A 19,960-nucleotide genomic window follows, 5' to 3' on the forward strand; every position below is an offset into this window, starting at 1 on the left:
AGCATGATTCCTTTGAGTACTACTAGCCATAGGGGCCTTCCCTTTCTCCTTGTTGGGAATGGGAGCCTTTGGCTTGTTAAGTTCTTGGCTTTCTTTCGAAAACCAAGTCCATCCTTAATTGAGGGGTGTCTACCAATGGTGTAGGCATCCCTAGCAAATTTTAACTTATCAAAATCAATTTTGCAAGTCTTAAGTTGAGCATTAAGACTTGCCACCTCATCATTTAGTTTAGCAATAGAAATAAGGTGTTCATCACAAGAATTAACATCAAAGTCCTTGCATCTATTGCAAATAACAACATGTTCTACACAGGAACTAGATTTATTAACTTCCTCTAGCTTAGCATTTAGTTCATCATTTAAACTCTTTAAACTAGAGACCGATTCATGGCAAACAGACAATTCAGAGGATAACATTTCTTTTCTCTTCATTTATAAGGCAAGGGATTTTTGCACACCAACAAATTTTTCATGTTCCTCATATAAAATATCCTCTTGTTTTTTCTAATAATCTAACCTTTTCATTTAGAGCATCGATTAATTCATTAATTTTCTCTACTTTGGTTCTATCTAAACCTTTAAATAGACTAGAGTAATCTACTTCATCATCGGAGGAATCCTCATCACTAGAAGTAGAGTACTTAGGGGAATCTCAAACACTTACCTTCTTCTCCTTGGCCATGAGGAAAGTGTGGCGTTCATTGGGGAAGAACGACGACTTGTCGAAGGCCAAGGCCGCCAGTCCCTCATCGTCGGAGTCGGATAAGGAGCAGTCGGAATCACATTCTTTTCCAAGATGAGCCTCGCCTTTCGCCTTCCTATAGCTTTTCTTCTTCTCCTTCATCCCATGTCTTTCTTGTCCCTGGTCATTTTCATTATCGGGACATTGAGCAATAAAATGACCATTCTTACCGCATTTGAAGCAGGAGCGCTTTCCCCTTGTTTTATTCTTGTTGGGGTACTCCTTGCGTTCTTTAAATGTGGTCTTGAAGCGCTTGATGATAAGCGCCATCTCATCTTCGTTGAGGCCGGCAGCCTCCACTTGAGCTACCTTGCTTGGTAGTGCCTCCTTGCTGCTAGTTGCCTTGAGCGCAACGGGCTGCGGCTCGTAGACGGACAGAGGGCCATTTAAGGCGTCATCTACATACCTTGCCTCCTTAACCATCATGCGTCCGCTTACAAATTTTCCGAGTATCTCCTCGGGCGTCATCTTTGTGTACCTGGGATTTTCACGGATAAGGTTCACAAGATGGGGGTCAATAACTGTAAAGGACCTGAGCATGAGTCGGACGACGTCGTGATCCGTCCATCTTGTGCTTCCATAGCTTCTAATCTTATTGACCAGGGTCTTGAGCCTGTTGTAGGTTTGTATTGGCTCTTCACCCCTGACCATGGCGAATCTCCCTAGCTCGCCTTCCACCAACTCCATTTTGGTGATCATGGTGGTGTCGTTTCCCTCATGAGATATCTTAAGGGTGTCCCAGATCTGCTTTGCATTGTCCAAGCCGCTAACCTTATTGTATTCATCCCTGCACAGAGATGCTAGCAAAACAGCAGTGGCTTGGGCATTTTTATGAATTTGTTCATTAATAAACATGGCATTGTTAATACTATCAAAGTGCATTCCATTTTCAACAATCTCCCAGATACTAGGATGGAGAGAAAATAAATGACTACGCATTTTATGACTCCAGAAAGAATAGTCTTCTCCATCAAAGTGGGGAGGTTTTCCAAGAGGAATTGATAGCAAATGAGCATTAGAATTGTACGGAATACGAGAATAATCAAATGAATAGTTTTGATTAACCGGTTTCTTTTTTGATGAGGAGTCATCGTCGTCGTCGTGTGGTGAAGAAGACGAGGCATCGCTGTCGTAGTAGATGATCTTCTTGATGCGCCTCTTCTTCTTCCCGTCTCTTTTCTTGTGACTTGAGCCTGAGTCGGTTGGCTTGTCGTCTCTAGGCTCGTTGAGGAAGGACTCCTTTTCCTTGTCGTTGACCACCATCCCCTTTCCCTTAGGATCTATCCCTTCGAGCGGTTAGTCCCTTAGATGAAGAGTACGCCTCTGATACCAATTGAGATCACCTAGAAGGGGGGTAAATAGGTGATCCTGTAAAATCAAACACTAATAGCCACAAAAACTTAATTTAAAGTGTTAGTACGGCTAAGTGGTTGAGAGACAAGTTCTTGTGGACAAAACAATCACAGAGAAAGCAATCACAAGAGACACGCGTTTTTTATCCTGTGGTTCGGCCAAGTAACACTTGCCTACTTCCACGTTGTGGCGTCCCAATGGACGAGGGTTGCACTCAACCCCTTTCAAGTGATCCAATGATCAACTTGAATACCACGACTTTCTTCCTTATAGTATTTTCCCGTTTGCGAGGAATCTCCACAAGTTGGAGCCTCTCGACCTTACAATATTGATCACAAAAAACGCACAAGAGTAAGGTTGGGAAGACCAACACACACAAGACTCAAATATGCAGAACAACCACGCACACAAGTCACGACTTGAGCTCGAAACACAAAGCACGGAGTTTACAACTCAATTGGAGCTCAAATCTCTATCACAAAGAATTGAATGCGTGAAGTTGGAGTCTTGGAGTCTTAGGATGCTTAGTGAATGCTTGGGTGACTCCTCCATGCGCCTAGGGGTCCCTTTTATAGCCCCAAGGCAGCTAGGAGCCGTTGAAGACAATCTTGGAATGCTAATCTTGCCTTCTGTCGTGTGGTGCACCGGACAGTCCGGTGCACCATCAGACAGTCACTATAGCTTTCTGGTGCGCGATTGCCTTCCAAAACAGGCGTAGTTGACCGTTGCAGCTTCGGGCCCATTGGCGCACCGGACACTGTCTGGTGCCCCCTGCCGACCATTGGAGCGGGCCACGCGTCGCCCGCGGATAGCACGGCCGACCGTTGTGCTGGCGACCGTTGGCTCACCGGACAGTCCGGTGCACCACCGGACAGTCAGGTGAATTATAGCCACGTCCCCTTTTCCGTTACCCGAGAACGACGAGTTCGCCGTGGACGACTCACCGAACAATCCGGTGCACCACCGGACAGTCCGGTGAATTATAGCAGTACGCCGTCGTCGAGTCCCAAGAGCGGCCTTTTCACGCGAACCAGCTTGGCGCACCGAACACTGTCTGGTGCACCACCGGACAGTTCGGTGTGCCAAGCTGAGCTGGAGTTGGCTGCACAGAGCCAAGTCTTTTTCCAATTCTTTTCTCCCTGTTTCTAGCACTTAGACAAAATACATTAGTACTCAAAACAATGTACTAAGTCTAGAAACGTACCTCATGCCTTGATTTGCACTTTTTAACCTTTGGCACGTTAGAACTTAATTTAAACATGTTGGGCACTTAATCGCCAAAACATTATAGAAATTGCCCAAGGGCACATTTCCCTTTCAAACATAGGTAAGTTCTCAAACCCTGAACCCTAATGCATAAGCTAATATTTTTGGTATTTGAAAAGTAAGACATCATGTTATCCTTAGATTTGTCAGAAAAATTCAAGTGAGAGGAAGCTTTGAATAACTAGATCAAAGTTTAGATTTACACTTTTATTTTAATGTTAAGTTTTAAAAAGTATCTTTTCATATGCCCTAAAATTCATAAATGTGAAGTATCGAAACAAGTGACCAAAAGGGGGAGAGGGGATGGGATTACGAGAGTTAATATTTCTTTTTGCTCTAGGCAATCTTGGCTTGCTTTACAAAACTTCACCATGCCCTCAAGACGACGAAAATGGCAAATGAGTAGCTCATGGGACAAACAATGGATGAATATTCTTGGTGATGATTGACAAACATTTTTAGCACTAAAACCACCAAGAAACTAAGCACAAACATGGAAAGCCTTCAAAATCAGAAAAATAAATGTTCTCACTTCTATACAAGATAAAGTAAGAGCACACACATAAATAACTCAACCCAACTGGTGGTATGATGGCTTAAAAAAGTTCCTTGGTTGATTAGGAACCCATATGAACAAATTGATTGAGAAACTTAAAACTTCAAAACCACTCAAAACTTCAAGGGCATAGAAAAATCGGTCTAGCTAGGAAGAAGGGTTGATCTGACCGAGTTGCTCCCTAGCAATGGCCAAACCTAGATTGGCTAGAATGTAGGGGTGGCCTAGCTAAGATGGCAACCGAGTCGAGATGCAAGGGCAGTCTGGCTAGGATGCCATATTGGCCTAGTAGAGTTTCACACATCCACCCCTATAAACATTCCTAAAAAATATTCACATTAATTTCAACTCAAATTAAGATGAAACTAGGTATGCAATTTCACAAGAATATTAGGAAGATATCTAGAAAGTTTAACCTCTTATATTCATCAAGTCGACTGATATTGACCGGACCGCTCTCCGAATCAGGTTTTGTCCACAACTAACAAAAGGCAATACTTTGTGCTCTTGTGAGATTTACTCGACCCATCTTGAAGATGGATCTCAAGAAACCATAGCATGTAGAGAAGGCCAATAAATAGATCCAAAGCACACATGCCAACTAGTTTACCAAAATACTAAAAAAGTGAAAATCGGGTACGTAAGGCAAAGTGCAATCAAAACTTAGCAAACAACAAAAAACTGAGTGCCACAAACCTAGGAGGTAAAGGACTATATTCTGAGAAGATTCATCTGTTATAGAGTCTAATTGCACTGGTAAATGATTTCTAAAGTGTCTATATCATCTATGGATCTCAATATCAAACTAGAGAAAACAGAAAACCTGCAAGATGGAATGAAATGATGTGCTAGGGAGACAAGAATGGTTGGATTAACCTCCCCTTATTTGTAGAACTATTACACATTCCAACTTGCCACTAGGTAATTAGAGTCAAATCACTTAACCCTAGGGGTGTTATGGTTGAACTCAAGATATGTAGATATGAGGGCCACGAGCTCTTCATGACTTTGCTTTGCATCAACACAAGCTTCATGATGATGCCACCTATCGACTCTAGTTCCAGTTAGAACTTTACCCAAGTTTTGAGGCCCAAACCTAGAAATTTTCCACCAATGGTTTTGACCTCAAAACCACTCGCGAGTAGCATACTCCATATGCTTGCCCCACGATCATGACACATGTCACCTCTAGTCCTTCACTACCAGATCACCAAGTCCTCTAGCCCCTGTACTTGATTCGATCAATCGTCATCTTGACTTTGTCAACATGGCCTACTCATCCATGTCCTCTTGCACTTATTGATGACCCTAGGTATCAGCCACCCATGGTTGGTCCTATAGCTTCTTTATCTATACTCAGTCCAATCCTGGCGTTTGTCATTCACCACTCCCAATCCATCATCACAAATTCGCATGACCTTCACCTTCGGTGTTGACCATAGCCTCTATGTTCCAAATATGTGCACCACAAACCAAAACGCTTCTAAAATACCACATCTCACATTAAGGTTAGTTAACACTAAACCAAAACCGATCATCTCCTTAACCATTACTCATTACACTTGAATAGAGTGGACACATATCAACCACATGTTTGCAATCCCCCTTGATGAGTGCATGGTCAACACAAAACACAAAGAGATGAATCAAAAGCAAAAGGAAAACATAGAACTCACCAAAATGACCAAAACCTAGTGAAAAAATAAAATAGGGTTATTTGAAACGAATAAAGGTCTATGCCCAAAGATGTGGACAATGGCTCAACACAACTAATAAAAGAAAATGCATAAATGGATACGCCTCCATGTCCTCTTGCACTTGTGAATGACCTCTGGTGTCAGATAACCTCAAGTAGGTCCTCTAGTTTTTCCGGTCCCTCAGTCTAAGCCTGATGTTCATTCTTCACCGCTCTAAGTTCATCATCACAAAAACACATGGTCTTCACCTTCTCCGTGCTCCACACCCATTTTCTAGTTTGAACACATCATATGTACGTATCAACCATGTGTTCGCAACAACCAATTCTTTCGAGCAGCAGCTACATATTATATGTAGCATCCTCAAACATGAAAGCTGACACGGAAACAATACCTCTCCGATAATCGATCGGTGGTGTTCACATATCCAGCCAGCTTTTAGGCCCACTGGCCTATATATGCACGCCCCCTTCACAGCTTCTTTTGCTCATTGGCTAGGGACATGTAAAACCTTGTACACCACTAGTCTACCTAGTAAGCAGCAGCCTGATCCAACAAGTGCAGTGTGTGCACGGTACGTAATCTCAAGCCGCCAAAGCTAACAATGGCAGAACAGCACAAAGGCCCAACAAACAGGGTAGCCTCCGATGGCCTCCCGGACGGTGTTGCGCCGCCGCGGAAGAAGAGCAACGTCCGGTTCGCCTTCGCCTGCGCTATCTTGGCCTCCATGACCTCCATCCTCCTCGGCTATGGTACGTGCATGATGATGTTTTAGCTAGTTCATGTTATGTTATGTCAGATATATAGTTAACCTCTTCGTTATTTATGTATATACGTGTGGTTTCTAGACATCGGGGTGATGAGCGGCGCGGCGCTGTTCATCAAGGAGGACCTCAAGATCTCAGACGTGGAGGTGGAGGTCCTGCTTGGCATCCTCAACCTCTACTCGCTGATCGGCTCCTTCGCGGCAGGGCGCACCTCCGACTGGATCGGACGCCGGCTCACCATCATCCTTGCGGCCGTCATCTTCTTCGTCGGGGCCTTCATGATGGGCTTCTCGGTCAACTACCCCATGCTCATGGCCGGCAGGTTCGTCGCGGGCATCGGCGTGGGCTACGCGCTCATGATCGCGCCCGTCTACACGGCCGAGGTCTCGCCGGCGTCGTCACGGGGCTTCCTCACCTCCTTCCCCGAGGTGTTCATCAACTTCGGCATCCTGCTCGGCTACGTTTCCAACTACGCCTTCTCCCACCTCAGCTTGAAGGTCGGCTGGCGCCTTATGCTCGGCGTCGGCGCCGCGCCTTCCGTCGTCCTCGCGCTCATGGTGCTCGGCATGCCCGAGTCCCCACGGTGGTTGGTCATGAAGGGCCGTCTCGCCGACGCCAAAGTGGTGCTCGGCAAGACCTCCGACACGCCGGAGGAGGCTGCTCTGCGCCTCGCGGACATCAAGGAGGCGGCCGGCATCCCCGCTGACCTCGACGGGGACGTCGTCGCGGTGCCCAAGCGGACCGGCGGCGAGGAGCGCGTGTGGAAAGAGCTGATCCTCTCCCCGACGCCGGCCGTCCGGCGCATCCTCCTGTCGGCGCTCGGCATCCACTTCTTCCAGCAGTCGTCGGGCATCGACTCGGTGGTGCTCTACAGCCCGCGCGTGTTCCAGAGCGCCGGCATCGCCGACAAGAACAAGCTGCTCGGCACCACGTGCGCCGTCGGCGTGACCAAGACGCTCTTCATCCTGGTGGCCACGTTCACGCTGGACCGCTTTGGCCGCCGGCCTCTCCTGCTGGCGAGCACCGGGGGCATGGTCGTCAGCCTCGTCGGCCTCGGGTTCGGCCTCACCGTCATCGGCCACCACCAAGAGGGCACCACCATCCCCTGGGCCATCGGCGTCTGCATCGCCTCCATCCTCGGGGTGGTGGCCTTCTTCTCCATCGGGCTCGGCCCCATCACGTGGGTGTACAGCTCCGAGATCTTCCCGCTTCACCTGCGCGCGCTCGGGTGCGCTCTCGGCGTAGGCTTGAACCGCGTCACCAGCGGGGTCATCTCCATGACCTTCCTGTCGCTGTCCAAGGGCATCACTATCGGGGGCAGCTTCTTCCTCTACGCGGGCATCGCCTCGCTCGCCTGGGTCTTCTTCTTCACCTACCTCCCCGAGACACGCGGCCGCACGCTCGAGCAGATGGGCGGGCTCTTCGGCATCCCCAACATGGCCGGCGACAGCGACCAGCTGACCAGCAGTCGCCCGAGAAGGAGAAGACCTTGAGCAACGTCGAGATGTCATCGACGGCCACTAGTAATGATATCGATCTGAGACGAACGAACTGATCGAGTAATTAATAAGAACTAATAAGAAGACGAGAAGATTGCGCGGCGGTGGTGACCGTACCGCGCGTCCGCCAGACGCGCGGCTTTTTTATGTTCAAAACTACTAGTACTAGTATAGGAGTACTTATTGCGAGCGGATAACTTTCTTGTTTGACCTTTTTGGCTTCTTGTATGTACGGCTAAGTAGGAAATTATTGGACTTGCAATACGTGTATGTTTACGTGTATCGTGTATAAGTAAAAAAAAGGGTGATGTATGGACTCCGGAGTCAAACCAATATGCATGCATGGTTGTTGGTTTGTACTCGGTATGAAAAAAAGCTAGCTAACGTTTGTACTGTTTGGTTCACATTTTGTAACGTAAATGGTAATGATAATGATTCACACTCGAATAACAGTGGTAACAAGTTTGAATAGATCAGTATCAATTTCTAGTGTGGTATTCGATTACAGCTAGACTTAAACAAAAATGATTTAACGTTATCGGTTATCCATTACGTTACCAACATGTTAACCAAACGACATCTTTAGTGGCGTGTACGACCTTATTTAATATGTGATCTTTTTAGGGATTTTTAAAGAATTAATTAAAGGAAAATATACCTATTGTTTGTCAATTGTATTTATGATCAAAGGCTATAATATAAAAAAGTTAGAATACCATATAAAGGATACTTTTAAGTTTATCTTAAGTGAGCCAAACTTTGATTATGGAATACTTTTTACGTTTTTGCGTTTGAATGCTTTGGAAATAATGCGAGTAGATTGGTCTAGTTTTATATATCTACTTATATGATAAAGCAGTAGTGAAAATTTGATTAACTCACAACAAAAAAATTAGAACAACAATATTTCTGGCTCGAGTGTCACACCCAGTTTTAGAAGGCAAACCGAATGTGAACCATGTACGTGTCAGGATCAGCAATTCACGTACATAGCAGTTACATAACTGGACATCATCACACAATGCTCAAATAATGACATAAAAGAGGGTATAATAGTCGATTACATCATGATGTCCAAGACATCTGAAAGGGAATTAGGCTTACACCTAGTTCCTAAATAATTTTGGTGGTTGAATTGCCCAACACAAATAATTGAACTAACTAGTTTGGCCAAGTGTATAGATTATACAGGTGTAAGAGGTTCACACTCAGCCAATAAAAAGATCAAGTTTTGGATTCAACAAAGGAGCAAAGAGGCAACCGAAGGCACCTCTGGTCTGGAGGCACCGGACTGTCCGGTGTACACCAGACAGTGTCTGGTGCGCCACCGGACAGTGTCCGGTGCACCAGAGGACTCCAACTCGACCTCGCCACCTTCGGGAATTTCTCAAGCCGCTCCGCTATAATTCACCGGACTGTCCGGTGTACACCGGACAGTGTCCGGTGCTCCAAGGAAGAGCGGCCTCAGGAACTCGCCAGCCTCGGGATCGCGCAGCAGCCGCTCCGCTATAATTCACCGGACATGTCCGGTGTGCACCGGACTGTCCGGTGTAACCACGGAGCAACGACTATTTCGACGCCAACGGCTACCTGAGGCGCATTTAATGCGCGCTCTGCGCGCGCAGAAGTCAGGCGCGCCCATACTGGCGCACCGGACAATGAACAGGCACCGGACATCCAGGCGGGCCCAGAAGTCAGAAGCTCCAACGGTCAGAATCCAACGGCATTGATGACGTGGCAGGGGCACCGGACATGTCCGGTGTGCACCGGACTGTCCGATGTGCACCGGACTGTCCGGTGCGCCATCGAGCAGACAGCCTCCCAACGGCCACTTTTGGTGGTTGGGGCTATAAATACCCCAACCACCCCACCATTCATTGCATCCAATTTTTCCACTTCTCAACCACTTACAAGAGCTAGGCATTCAATTCTAGACACACCAAAGAGATCAAATCCTCTCCAATTCCACAAAAGGCTTTAGTGATTAGCGAGAGAGATTTGCCGTGTTCTTTTGAGCTCTTGCGCTTGGATTGCTTCTTTTCTTTCTCACTTGCTTTTGTGATCAACACTCAATTGTAATCAAGGCAAGAGGCACTAATTGTGTGGTGGCCCTTGCGGGGAAGTTTTATTCCCGACTTTGATTTGAGAAGAGAAGCTCACTCGGTCCGAGGGACCGTTTGAGAGAGGGAAGGGTTGAAAGAGACCCGGCCTTTGTGGCCTCCTCAACGGGGAGTAGGTTTGCGAGAACCGAACCTCGGTAAAACAAATCCGCGTGTCACACTCTTCATTTGCTTGCGATTTGTTTTGCGCCCTCTCTCGCGGACTCGTTTACATTTCTAACGCTAACCCGGCTTGTAGTTGTGTTTATATTTGTAAATTTCAGTTTCGCCCTATTCACCCCCCCCTCTAGGCGACTATCAATTGGTATCAAAGCCCGGTGCTTCATTAGAGCCTAACCGCTCGAAGTGATGTCGGGAGATCACGCCAAGAAGGAGATGGAGACCGGCGAAAAGCCCACTACAAGCCACGGGAGCACTTCATCGGAAGAGTCCCGCACCAAGAGAAAGGAGAAGAAGAAGAGCTCCTCCAACAAAGGGAAGGAGAAGAAATCTTCTTCTCACCACCAAGAGAAGAAGTCTTCTTCTCACAAGCCACGTCGGAGTGGGGACAAACACAAGAGGATGAGGAAAGTCGTCTATTACGAGACCGACACTTCATCAACATCCACCTCCGGCTCCGACGCGGCATCCGTCACTTCTAAGCGCCAAGAGCGCAAGAAGTATAGTAAGATCCCTCTACACTACCCTCGCATGTCCAAACATACACCTTTACTTTCCGTCCCATTAGGCAAACCACCAACTTTTGATGGTGAAGATTACGCTAGGTGGAGTGATTTAATGTGATTTCATCTAACCTCGCTCCACAAAAGTATATGGGATGTTGTTGAGTTTGGTGCACAGGTATCGTCAGTAGGGGATGAAGACTATGATGAGGATGAGGTGGCCCAAATCGAGCACTTCAACTCTCAAGCAACAACAATACTCCTCGCCTCCTTGAGTAGAGAGGAGTATAACAAAGTTCAAGGGTTGAAGAGCGCCAAGGAGGTTTGGGATGTGCTCAAAACCGCGCACGAGGGAGATGAGCTCACAAAGATCACCAAGCGGGAAACGATCGAGGGGGAGCTCGGTCGGTTCCGGCTTCGCAAAGGGGAAGAGCCACAACACTTGTACAACCGGCTCAAGACATTGGTGAACCAAGTGCGCAACCTCGGGAGCAAGAAGTGGGACGACCACGAAATGGTTAAGGTTATTCTAAGATCTCTCATTTTCCTTAACCCCACTCAAGTTCAGTTAATTCGTGGTAATCCTCGATATACTAAAATGACCCCCGAGGAAGTTATCGGGAATTTTGTAAGTTTTGAGTGCATGATCGAAGGCTCAAGAAAGATCAACGAGCTTGATGATCCCTCCACATCCGAAGCTCAACCCGTCGCATTCAAGGCGACGGAAGAAAAGAAGGAGGAGTCTACACCAAGTAGACAACCAATCGACGCCTCCAAGCTCGACAATGAGGAAATGGCGCTCGTCATCAAGAGCTTCCGCCAAATCCTCAAGCAAAGGAGGGGGAAAGACTACAAGTCCCGCTCCAAGAAGGTTTGCTACAAGTGTGGTAAGCCTGGTCACTTTATAGCTAAATGTCCATTATCAAGTGATAGTGACAAGGGCGACGACAAGAAGGGGAGAAGAAAGGAGAAGAAGAGGTACTACAAAAAGAAGGGCGGCGATGCCCATGTTTGTCGGGAGTGGGACTCCGACGAAAGCTCAAGCGACTCCTCCGACGACGAGGACGCCGCCAACATCGCCGTCACCAAGGGACTCCTCTTCCCCAACGTCGGCCACAAGTGCCTCATGGCAAAGGACGGCAAAAAGAAGGTTAAATCTAAATCCTCCACTAAATATGAGTCTTCTAGTGATGATAATCCTAGTGATGAGGAAGATAACTTGCGTACCCTTTTTACCAACCTTAACATAGAACAAAAGGAAAAATTAAATGAATTGGTTAGTGCTATTCATGAAAAGGATGACCTTTTGGATTCCCAAGAGGACTTCCTTATTAAGGAAAATAAGAAACATGTTAAGGTTAAAAATGCTTATACTCTAGAAGTACAAAAATGTCAAAAACTATCTAGTGAGCTAAGCACTTGCCGTGAGATGATTGACAACCTTAGGAATGAAAATGCTAGTTTAAATGCTAAGGTTGATTCACATGTTTGTAATGTTTCAATTCCCAATCCTAGAGATAATAATGATGATTTGCTTGCTAGGATGGAAGAATTAAACATTTCTCTTGCTAGCCTTAGAAATGAAAATGAAAAATTGCTTGTTAAGGCTAAAGATTTTGATGTTTGCAATGCTACTATTTCCAATCTTAGAGATAAGAATGATATACTTCATGCTAAGATTGTTGAACTTAATTCTTGCAAATCCTCTACATCTACCATTGAGCATGTCACTATTTGTACTAGATGTAGAGATATTGATGTTGATGCTATTCATGATCACATGATTTTAATTAAACAACAAAATGATCATATAGCAAGATTAGATGCAAAAATTGCCGAGCATAACCTAGAAAATGAAAAGTTTAAATTTGCTAGAAGTATGCTCTATAATGGGAGACGCCCGGGCATCAAGGATGGCATTGGCTTCCAAAGGGGAGACAATGTCAAACTTAATGCCCCTCCTAAGAACTTGTCTAACTTTGTTAAGGGCAAGGCTCCCATGCCTCAGGATAACAAGGGTTACATTTTGTACCCTGCCGGTTATCCCGAGAGCAAAATTAGGAGAATTCACTCTAGGAAGTCTCACTCTGGCCCTAATCATGCTTTTATGTATAAGGGTGAGACATCTAGTTCTAGGCAACCAACCCGTGCTAAGTTGCCTAAGAAGAAAACTCCTAATGCATCAAATGATCATGCTATTTCATTTAAAACTTTTGATGCTTCTTATGTGCTTACTAACAAATCCGGCAAGGTAGTTGCCAAGTTTGTTGGGGGCAAACACAAGGGCTCCAAGACTTGTGTTTGGGTACCCAAAGTTCTTGTTTCTAATGCCAAAGGACCCAAAACCGTTTGGGTACCTAAAGTCAAGAACTAAAATTGTGTTGTAGGTTTATGCATCCGGGGGCTCAAGTTGGATACTCGACGGCGGGTGCACAAACCACATGACCGGGGAGAAAAAGATGTTCTCCTCATATGAGAAAAACCAAGATCCCCAAAGAGCGATCACATTCGGGGATGGAAATCAAGGTTTGGTCAAAGGTTTGGGTAAAATTGCTATTTCACCTGACCATTCCATTTCTGATGTTTTTCTTGTTGATTCATTAGACTACAATTTGCTTTCCGTTTCTCAATTATGTCAAATGGGCTACAACTGTCTATTCACTGATGTAGGTGTCACTATCTTTAGAAGAAGTGATGATTCAATAGCATTTAAGGGAGTGTTAGAGGGTCAGCTATACTTGGTAGATTTTGATAGAGTTGAACTCGACACTTGCTTAATTGCTAAGACTAACATGGGTTGGCTCTGGCACCGCCGACTAGCCCATGTTGGGATGAAGAATCTTCATAAGCTTCTAAAGGGAGAACACATTTTAGGATTAACAAATGTTCATTTTGAGAAAGACAGGATTTGTAGCGCATGCCAAGCCGGGAAGCAAGTTGGAACCCAACATCCACACAAGAACATCTTGACGACCGACAGGCCGCTTGAGCTACTCCACATGGATCTATTCGGCCCGATTGCTTACATAAGCATCGGCGGGAGTAAGTATTGTCTTGTAATAGTGGATGATTATTCTCGCTTTACTTGGGTGTTCTTTTTGCAGGAAAAATCTCATACCCAAGAGACCTTAAAGGGATTCTTGAGACGGGCTCAAAATGAGTTCGGCTTAAGGATCAAGAAAATTAGAAGCGACAACGGGACGGAGTTCAAGAACTCTCAAATTGAAGGCTTCCTTGAGGAGGAGGGCATCAAGCATGAGTTCTCTTCTCCCTACACTCCACAACAAAATGGTGTAGTGGAGAGGAAGAATCGAACTCTATTGGACATGGCAAGAACCATGCTTGATGAGTACAAGACACCGGATCGGTTTTGGGCCGAAGCGGTCAACACCGCTTGCTACGCCATCAACCGGTTATATCTTCACCGAATCCTCAAGAAGACATCCTATGAACTCCTAACCGGTAAAAAGCCAAATATTTCATATTTTAGAGTTTTTGGTAGCAAATGTTTTATACTTGTTAAAAGAGGTAGAAAATCTAAATTTGCTCCTAAAACTGTAGAAGGCTTTTTACTAGGATATGACTCAAACACAAGGGCATATAGAGTCTTTAACAAGTCCTCAGGACTTATTGAAGTTTCTTGTGACGTTGTGTTTGATGAGACTAACGGCTCTCAAGTAGAGCAAGTTGATCTTGATGAGATAGGTGAAGAACAGGCTCCATGCATAGCGCTAAGGAACATGTCCATTGGGGATGTGTGTCCTAAGGAATCCGAAGAGCCTCCATATGCACAAGATCAACCATTCCCCTCCACGCAAGCATCTCCACCAACTCAAAATGAGGTTGAAGCTCAAATTGATGAAGTAGAAGATCAAGAAAATGAGCCACCTCAAGATGACGGCAATAATCAAGGGGGAGATGCAAATGATCAAGAAAAGGAGGATGAGCAAGAATCAAGGCCGCCACACCCAAGAGTCCACCAAGCAATCCAACGAGATCACCCCGTCGACACCATCCTCGGCGACATTCATAAGGGGGTAACTACTAGATCTCGTGTTGCACATTTTTTGTGAACATTACTCTTTTGTTTCCTCTATTGAGCCAAACAGGGTAGAGGAAGCACTACAAGATTCGGATTGGGTGGTGGCAATGCAAGAGGAGCTCAACAACTTCACTAGGAATGAGGTATGGCATTTGGTTCCACGTCCTAATCAAAATGTTGTAGGAACCAAATGGGTCTTCTGCAACAAGCAAGATGAGCATGGTGTGGTGACAAGGAACAAAGCTCGACTTGTGGCCAAGGGATACTCCCAAGTCGAAGGTTTGGATTTCGGTGAAACCTATGCACCCGTAGCTAGGCTTGAGTCAATTCGCATATTATTAGCCTATGCTACTTACCATGGCTTTAAGCTTTATCAAATGGACGTGAAAAGTGCCTTCCTCAATGGACCAATCAAAGAAGAGGTATATGTTGAGCAACCTCCCGGCTTTGAAGACAGTGAGTATCCTAACCATGTCTATAGGCTCTCTAAGGCGCTTTATGGGCTCAAGCAAGCCCCAAGAGCATGGTATGAATGCCTTAGAGATTTCCTTATTGCTAATGGCTTCAAAGTCGGAAAGGCCGATCCTACACTCTTTACTAAAACTCTTGAAAATGACTTGTTTGTATGCCAAATTTATGTTGATGATATTATATTTGGGTCTACTAACGAGTCTACATGTGAAGAGTTTAGTAGGATCATGACACAGAAATTCGAGATGTCTATGATGGGGGAGTTGAAGTATTTCTTAGGATTTCAAGTGAAACAACTCCAAGAGGGCACCTTCATTAGCCAAACGAAGTACACTCAAGACATTCTAAATAAGTTTGGGATGAAGGATGCCAAGCCCATCAAGACACCCATGGGAACCAATGGGCATCTCGACCTCGACACGGGAGGTAAGTCCGTGGATCAAAAGGTATACCGGTCGATGATAGGTTCTTTGCTATATTTATGTGCATCTCGACCGGACATTATGCTTTCCGTATGCATGTGTGCAAGATTCCAAGCCGACCCTAAGGAAGCTCACCTTACGGCCGTAAAACGAATCTTGAGATATTTGGCTTATACTCCTAAGTTTGGGCTTTGGTATCCTAGGGGATCCACATTTGATTTAATTGGATATTCGGATGCCGATTGGGCGGGGTGCAAAATCAATAGGAAGAGCACATCGGGGACTTGCCAGTTCTTGGGAAGATCCTTGGTGTCTTGGGCTTCAAAGAAGCAAAATTCGGTCGCTCTTTCCACCGCCGAAGCCGAGTACATTGCCGCAGGTCATTGTTGCGCGCAATTGCTTTGGATGAGGCAAACCCTGCGGGACTACGGTTACAAATTAACCAAAGTCCCTCTGCTATGTGATAATGAGAGTGCAATCAAAATGGCCGACAATCCCGTCGAGCATAGCCGCACTAAGCACATAGCCATTCGGTATCACTTTTTGAGAGATCACCAACAAAAGGGAGATATCGAGATTTCTTACATTAATACTAAAGATCAATTAGCCGATATCTTTACCAAGCCTCTTGATGAACAAACTTTTAACAAACTTAGGCATGAGCTCAATATTCTTGATTCGCGCAATTTCTTTTGCTAAATTGCACACATTGCTCCTCTATATACCTTTGATCATGTCTCTCTCATATACTATGACTAATGTGTTTTTTAAGTCTATTTCAAACCAAGTCATAGGTGTATTGAAAGGGAATTGGAGTCTTCGGCGAAGACAAAGGCTTCCACTCCGTAACTCATCGTTCGCCGTCGCTCCAAGAGACTCTCCATCTTTTGGGGAGAGAGCAAAAGGACTTCGTCTTTGGTATAATCTTAACTCATCTATTTATGAAAAAGGGGAAGATAGCACTTCGCGGGCTCTAATGATTCCATTTTTGGCGATTCATGCCAAAGGGGGAGAGAGTATGAGCCCAAAGCAAAAGGACCGCACCACCACATCAATTTCAAAAACTAAGTGTTGAATATTTTTCAATTGGTATCCTATTGTGTTCAAAAAGGGGAGAAGTAGTATTTCAAAATGATATATCAAAACCCTCTTGAACACTAAGAGGAGAATCTCATTTAGGGGGAGTTTTGTTTAGTCAAAGGAAAAGCATTTGAAACAGGGGGAGAAAATTTCAAATCTTGAGAATGCTTTGCAAAATCGTATTCATTTACCTTTGACTATTTGCAAAAGAACTTTGAAAAGGACTTACAAAAGAGTTTGCAAAAACAAAACATGTGGTGCAAGCGTGGTCCAAAATGTTATAAGTAAGAAACAATCCATGCATATCTTGTAAGTATTTATATTGGCTCAATTCCAAGCAACCTTCGCACTTACATTATGCAAACTAGTTCAATTATGCAATTCTATATTTGCTTTGGTTTGTGTTGGCATCAATCACCAAAAAGGGGGAGATTGAAAGGGAATTAGACTTACACCTAGTTCCTAAATAATTTTGGTGGTTGAATTGCCCAACACAAATAATTGAACTAACTAGTTTGCCCAAGTGTATAGATTATACAGGTGTAAGAGGTTCACACTCAGCCAATAAAAAGATCAAGTTTTGGATTCAACAAAGGAGCAAAGAGGCAACCGAAGGCACCTCTGGTCTGGAGGCACCGGACTGTCCGGTGTACACCGGACAGTGTCCGGTGCACCAGAGGACTCCAACTCGACCTCGCCACCTTCGGGAATTTCTCAAGCCGCTCCGCTATAATTCACCGGACTGTCCGGTGTACACCGGACAGTGTCCGGTGCTCCAAGGAAGAGCGGCCTCAGGAACTCGCCAGCCTCGGGATCGCGCAGCAGCCGCTCCGCTATAATTCACCGGACATGTCCGGTGTGCACCGGACTGTCCGGTGTAACCACGGAGCAACGGCTATTTCGACGCCAACGGCTACCTGCGGCGCATTTAATGCGCGCTCTGCGCGCGCAGAAGTCAGGCGCGCCCATACTGGCGCACCGGACAATGAACAGGGATGTCCGGTCCAGGCGGGCCCAGAAGTCAGAAGCTCCAACAGTCAGAATCCAACGGCATTGATGACGTGGCAGGGGCACCGGACATGTCCGGTGTGCACCGGACTGTCCGGTGCGCCATCGAGCAGACAGCCTCCCAACGGCCACTTTTGGTGGTTGGGGCTATAAATACCCCAACCACCCCACCATTCATTGCATCCAAGTTTTCCACTTCCCAACCACTTACAAGAGCTAGGCATTCAATTCTAGACACACCAAAGAGATCAAATCCTCTCCAATTCCACAAAAGGCTTTAGTGATTAGCGAGAGAGATTTGCCGTGTTCTTTTGAGCTCTTGTGCTTGGATTGCTTCTTTTCTTTCTCACTTGCTTTTGTGATCAACACTCAATTGTAATCAAGGCAAGAGGCACCAATTGTGTGGTGGCCCTTGCGGGGAAGTTTTATTCCCGGCTTTGATTTGAGAAGAGAAGCTCACTCGGTCCGAGGGACCGTTTGAGAGAGGGAAGGGTTGAAAGAGACCCGGCCTTTGTGGCCTCCTCAACGGGAAGTAGGTTTGCGAGAACCGAACCTCGGTAAAACAAATCCGCGTGTCACACTCTTCATTTGCTTGCGATTTGTTTTGCGCCCTCTCTCGCGGACTCGTTTACATTTCTAACGCTAACCCGGCTTGTAGTTGTGTTTATATTTGTAAATTTCAGTTTCGCCCTATTCACCCCCCCCTCTAGGCGACTATCAACATCCACATAGTCTTTAACAATTATCAAAGTGCGGAAAAGAAACGTAGATACCCACGGCCTACACAGGTAGCCGACTGGGGGTTTGGCGCTAACCAACGCCTAGAACTCATCATACTCCTGGAACTCCTGGAAGTCTTCCTCCACGGCTTCATCTTCTCCTGAGCAGTGGTTGCAATGAGGACAACCTGGGGAAGGAGGTTTGGTGTGTAGAGCAAGGGTGAGTACACATCAACATACTCAACAAATGTCCTGTTTGGCTGTAGTCGACTAGCTTTATGTGTAGTTAAGTCAAGCAGTTGCTTTTAGTTGGTCAAGTTATTATTACTAGTAGAAAGCCAGGTTTTAGCATTAACCCAAGTTATTAACCCAAATGTACCCTTTTCAAACGGAAAGAATACCACTTACCAATACCATAAGCATAATCATAACCATCATCCTCATCACCACCTGTAAACCAAACATCTCTGATCCAGTATCTCTAATCAATGGAGCTCCCTTGGCCGCTCATAACCGCGAGCACGGCTGATATATCAGTTTCATAACACTCTGCAGAGGTTGCGCACTTTACCCACAAGCTGTGATTCCCTTTCTGCCCAGAGATCATGACTCTCCATTAATCACTACCAAGGTGACCCAGCAGGGTATCACTACGTAGCCTTTACAAAGATTCCCCGGGGCTGTAGCCGCCCGTTAGGTTTTCTAAATGCACCGCACTCCTCCCCAAGGGGCGAACCAACCTTGGCAGAGCGAGCCGCATACACCGAGCCCCATTAACGGCACGATGGCTAAGCGAACTACACCCCGTTTCTCTAATTATTCAGCTAATGGCGTCCCATTCCACCCTCATGGTTGCACTGTTTTCCCGGGCGGTCATCCAACGAACAGGTCCTTACGGAGAGGTACTCGAGAAACCGCTCGAGTCCCCTTAAATGCCACAAGTATATCACCATAAATAAGAAGGAAAACATCGTATCATAGATAAATCTCATCATGTTCATTGATTAATGTTAAGCACTAGCATGAAGCTAAACCAGAATAATCCAACCCAAATAGGTAAGCAAGGACATGGATAACAAAAGCTAGTCAATCCTTAGGTATAAACTATGTAAATGCGGAAAGTGAATCATATAATCTATAGGACATAGATGGGTCAAGGGACACTTGCCTTCATCAAACAGATGCTAAGGATCTTCAACTTTGTAGAACTCGAAGAACCTGACCACTTGGTCGCCGAAGTTTGACCGTCGATTCCTCGAAGCGCGGAAACGAATCGCGATCTAATCGCAACGTGAAGCGAAGACAAACAAGTACAAGCAAACAAACATATATATGCATAAGAACATTACACCATACAAGATAAAACATTATAAAAACATGCAGGATAAAATAGAGCTCGCTTCTATGGTCACGCGAGGAAAAAATGCTTCGGTCGGAGCTACGGTCGACAAGTTATCGCATCGCGTTTACGCTAAACGAATATGAACTACGACATTTAATTCGGTGTTATCAAATATAAATTATAACTACTATTTAATTAAAACGAGAGATTCTAAG

The 19,960-nt window shown here is 45.5% G+C and overlaps 1 protein-coding gene across 1 annotated transcript; it reads left to right on the forward strand.

Annotated features, from left to right (window-relative positions):
• Window positions 1–6,086: 6,086 nt before the first annotated feature.
• LOC103637063 (putative polyol transporter 1) lies at window positions 6,087–8,274 on the forward strand. The gene is made up of 2 exons (XM_020546413.1): window positions 6,087–6,365; window positions 6,462–8,274. Exons 1-2 carry the CDS (start codon window positions 6,218–6,220, stop codon window positions 7,871–7,873), a joined length of 1,560 nt encoding a protein of 519 aa, XP_020402002.1. The 5' UTR covers window positions 6,087–6,217; the 3' UTR covers window positions 7,874–8,274.
• The last annotated feature ends 11,686 nt before the right edge of the window (window positions 8,275–19,960 follow it).

The sequence above is a fragment of the Zea mays genome, chromosome 1 (assembly GCF_902167145.1).
Source record: "Zea mays cultivar B73 chromosome 1, Zm-B73-REFERENCE-NAM-5.0, whole genome shotgun sequence".
Taxonomy (NCBI): Eukaryota; Viridiplantae; Streptophyta; class Magnoliopsida; order Poales; family Poaceae; genus Zea; species Zea mays.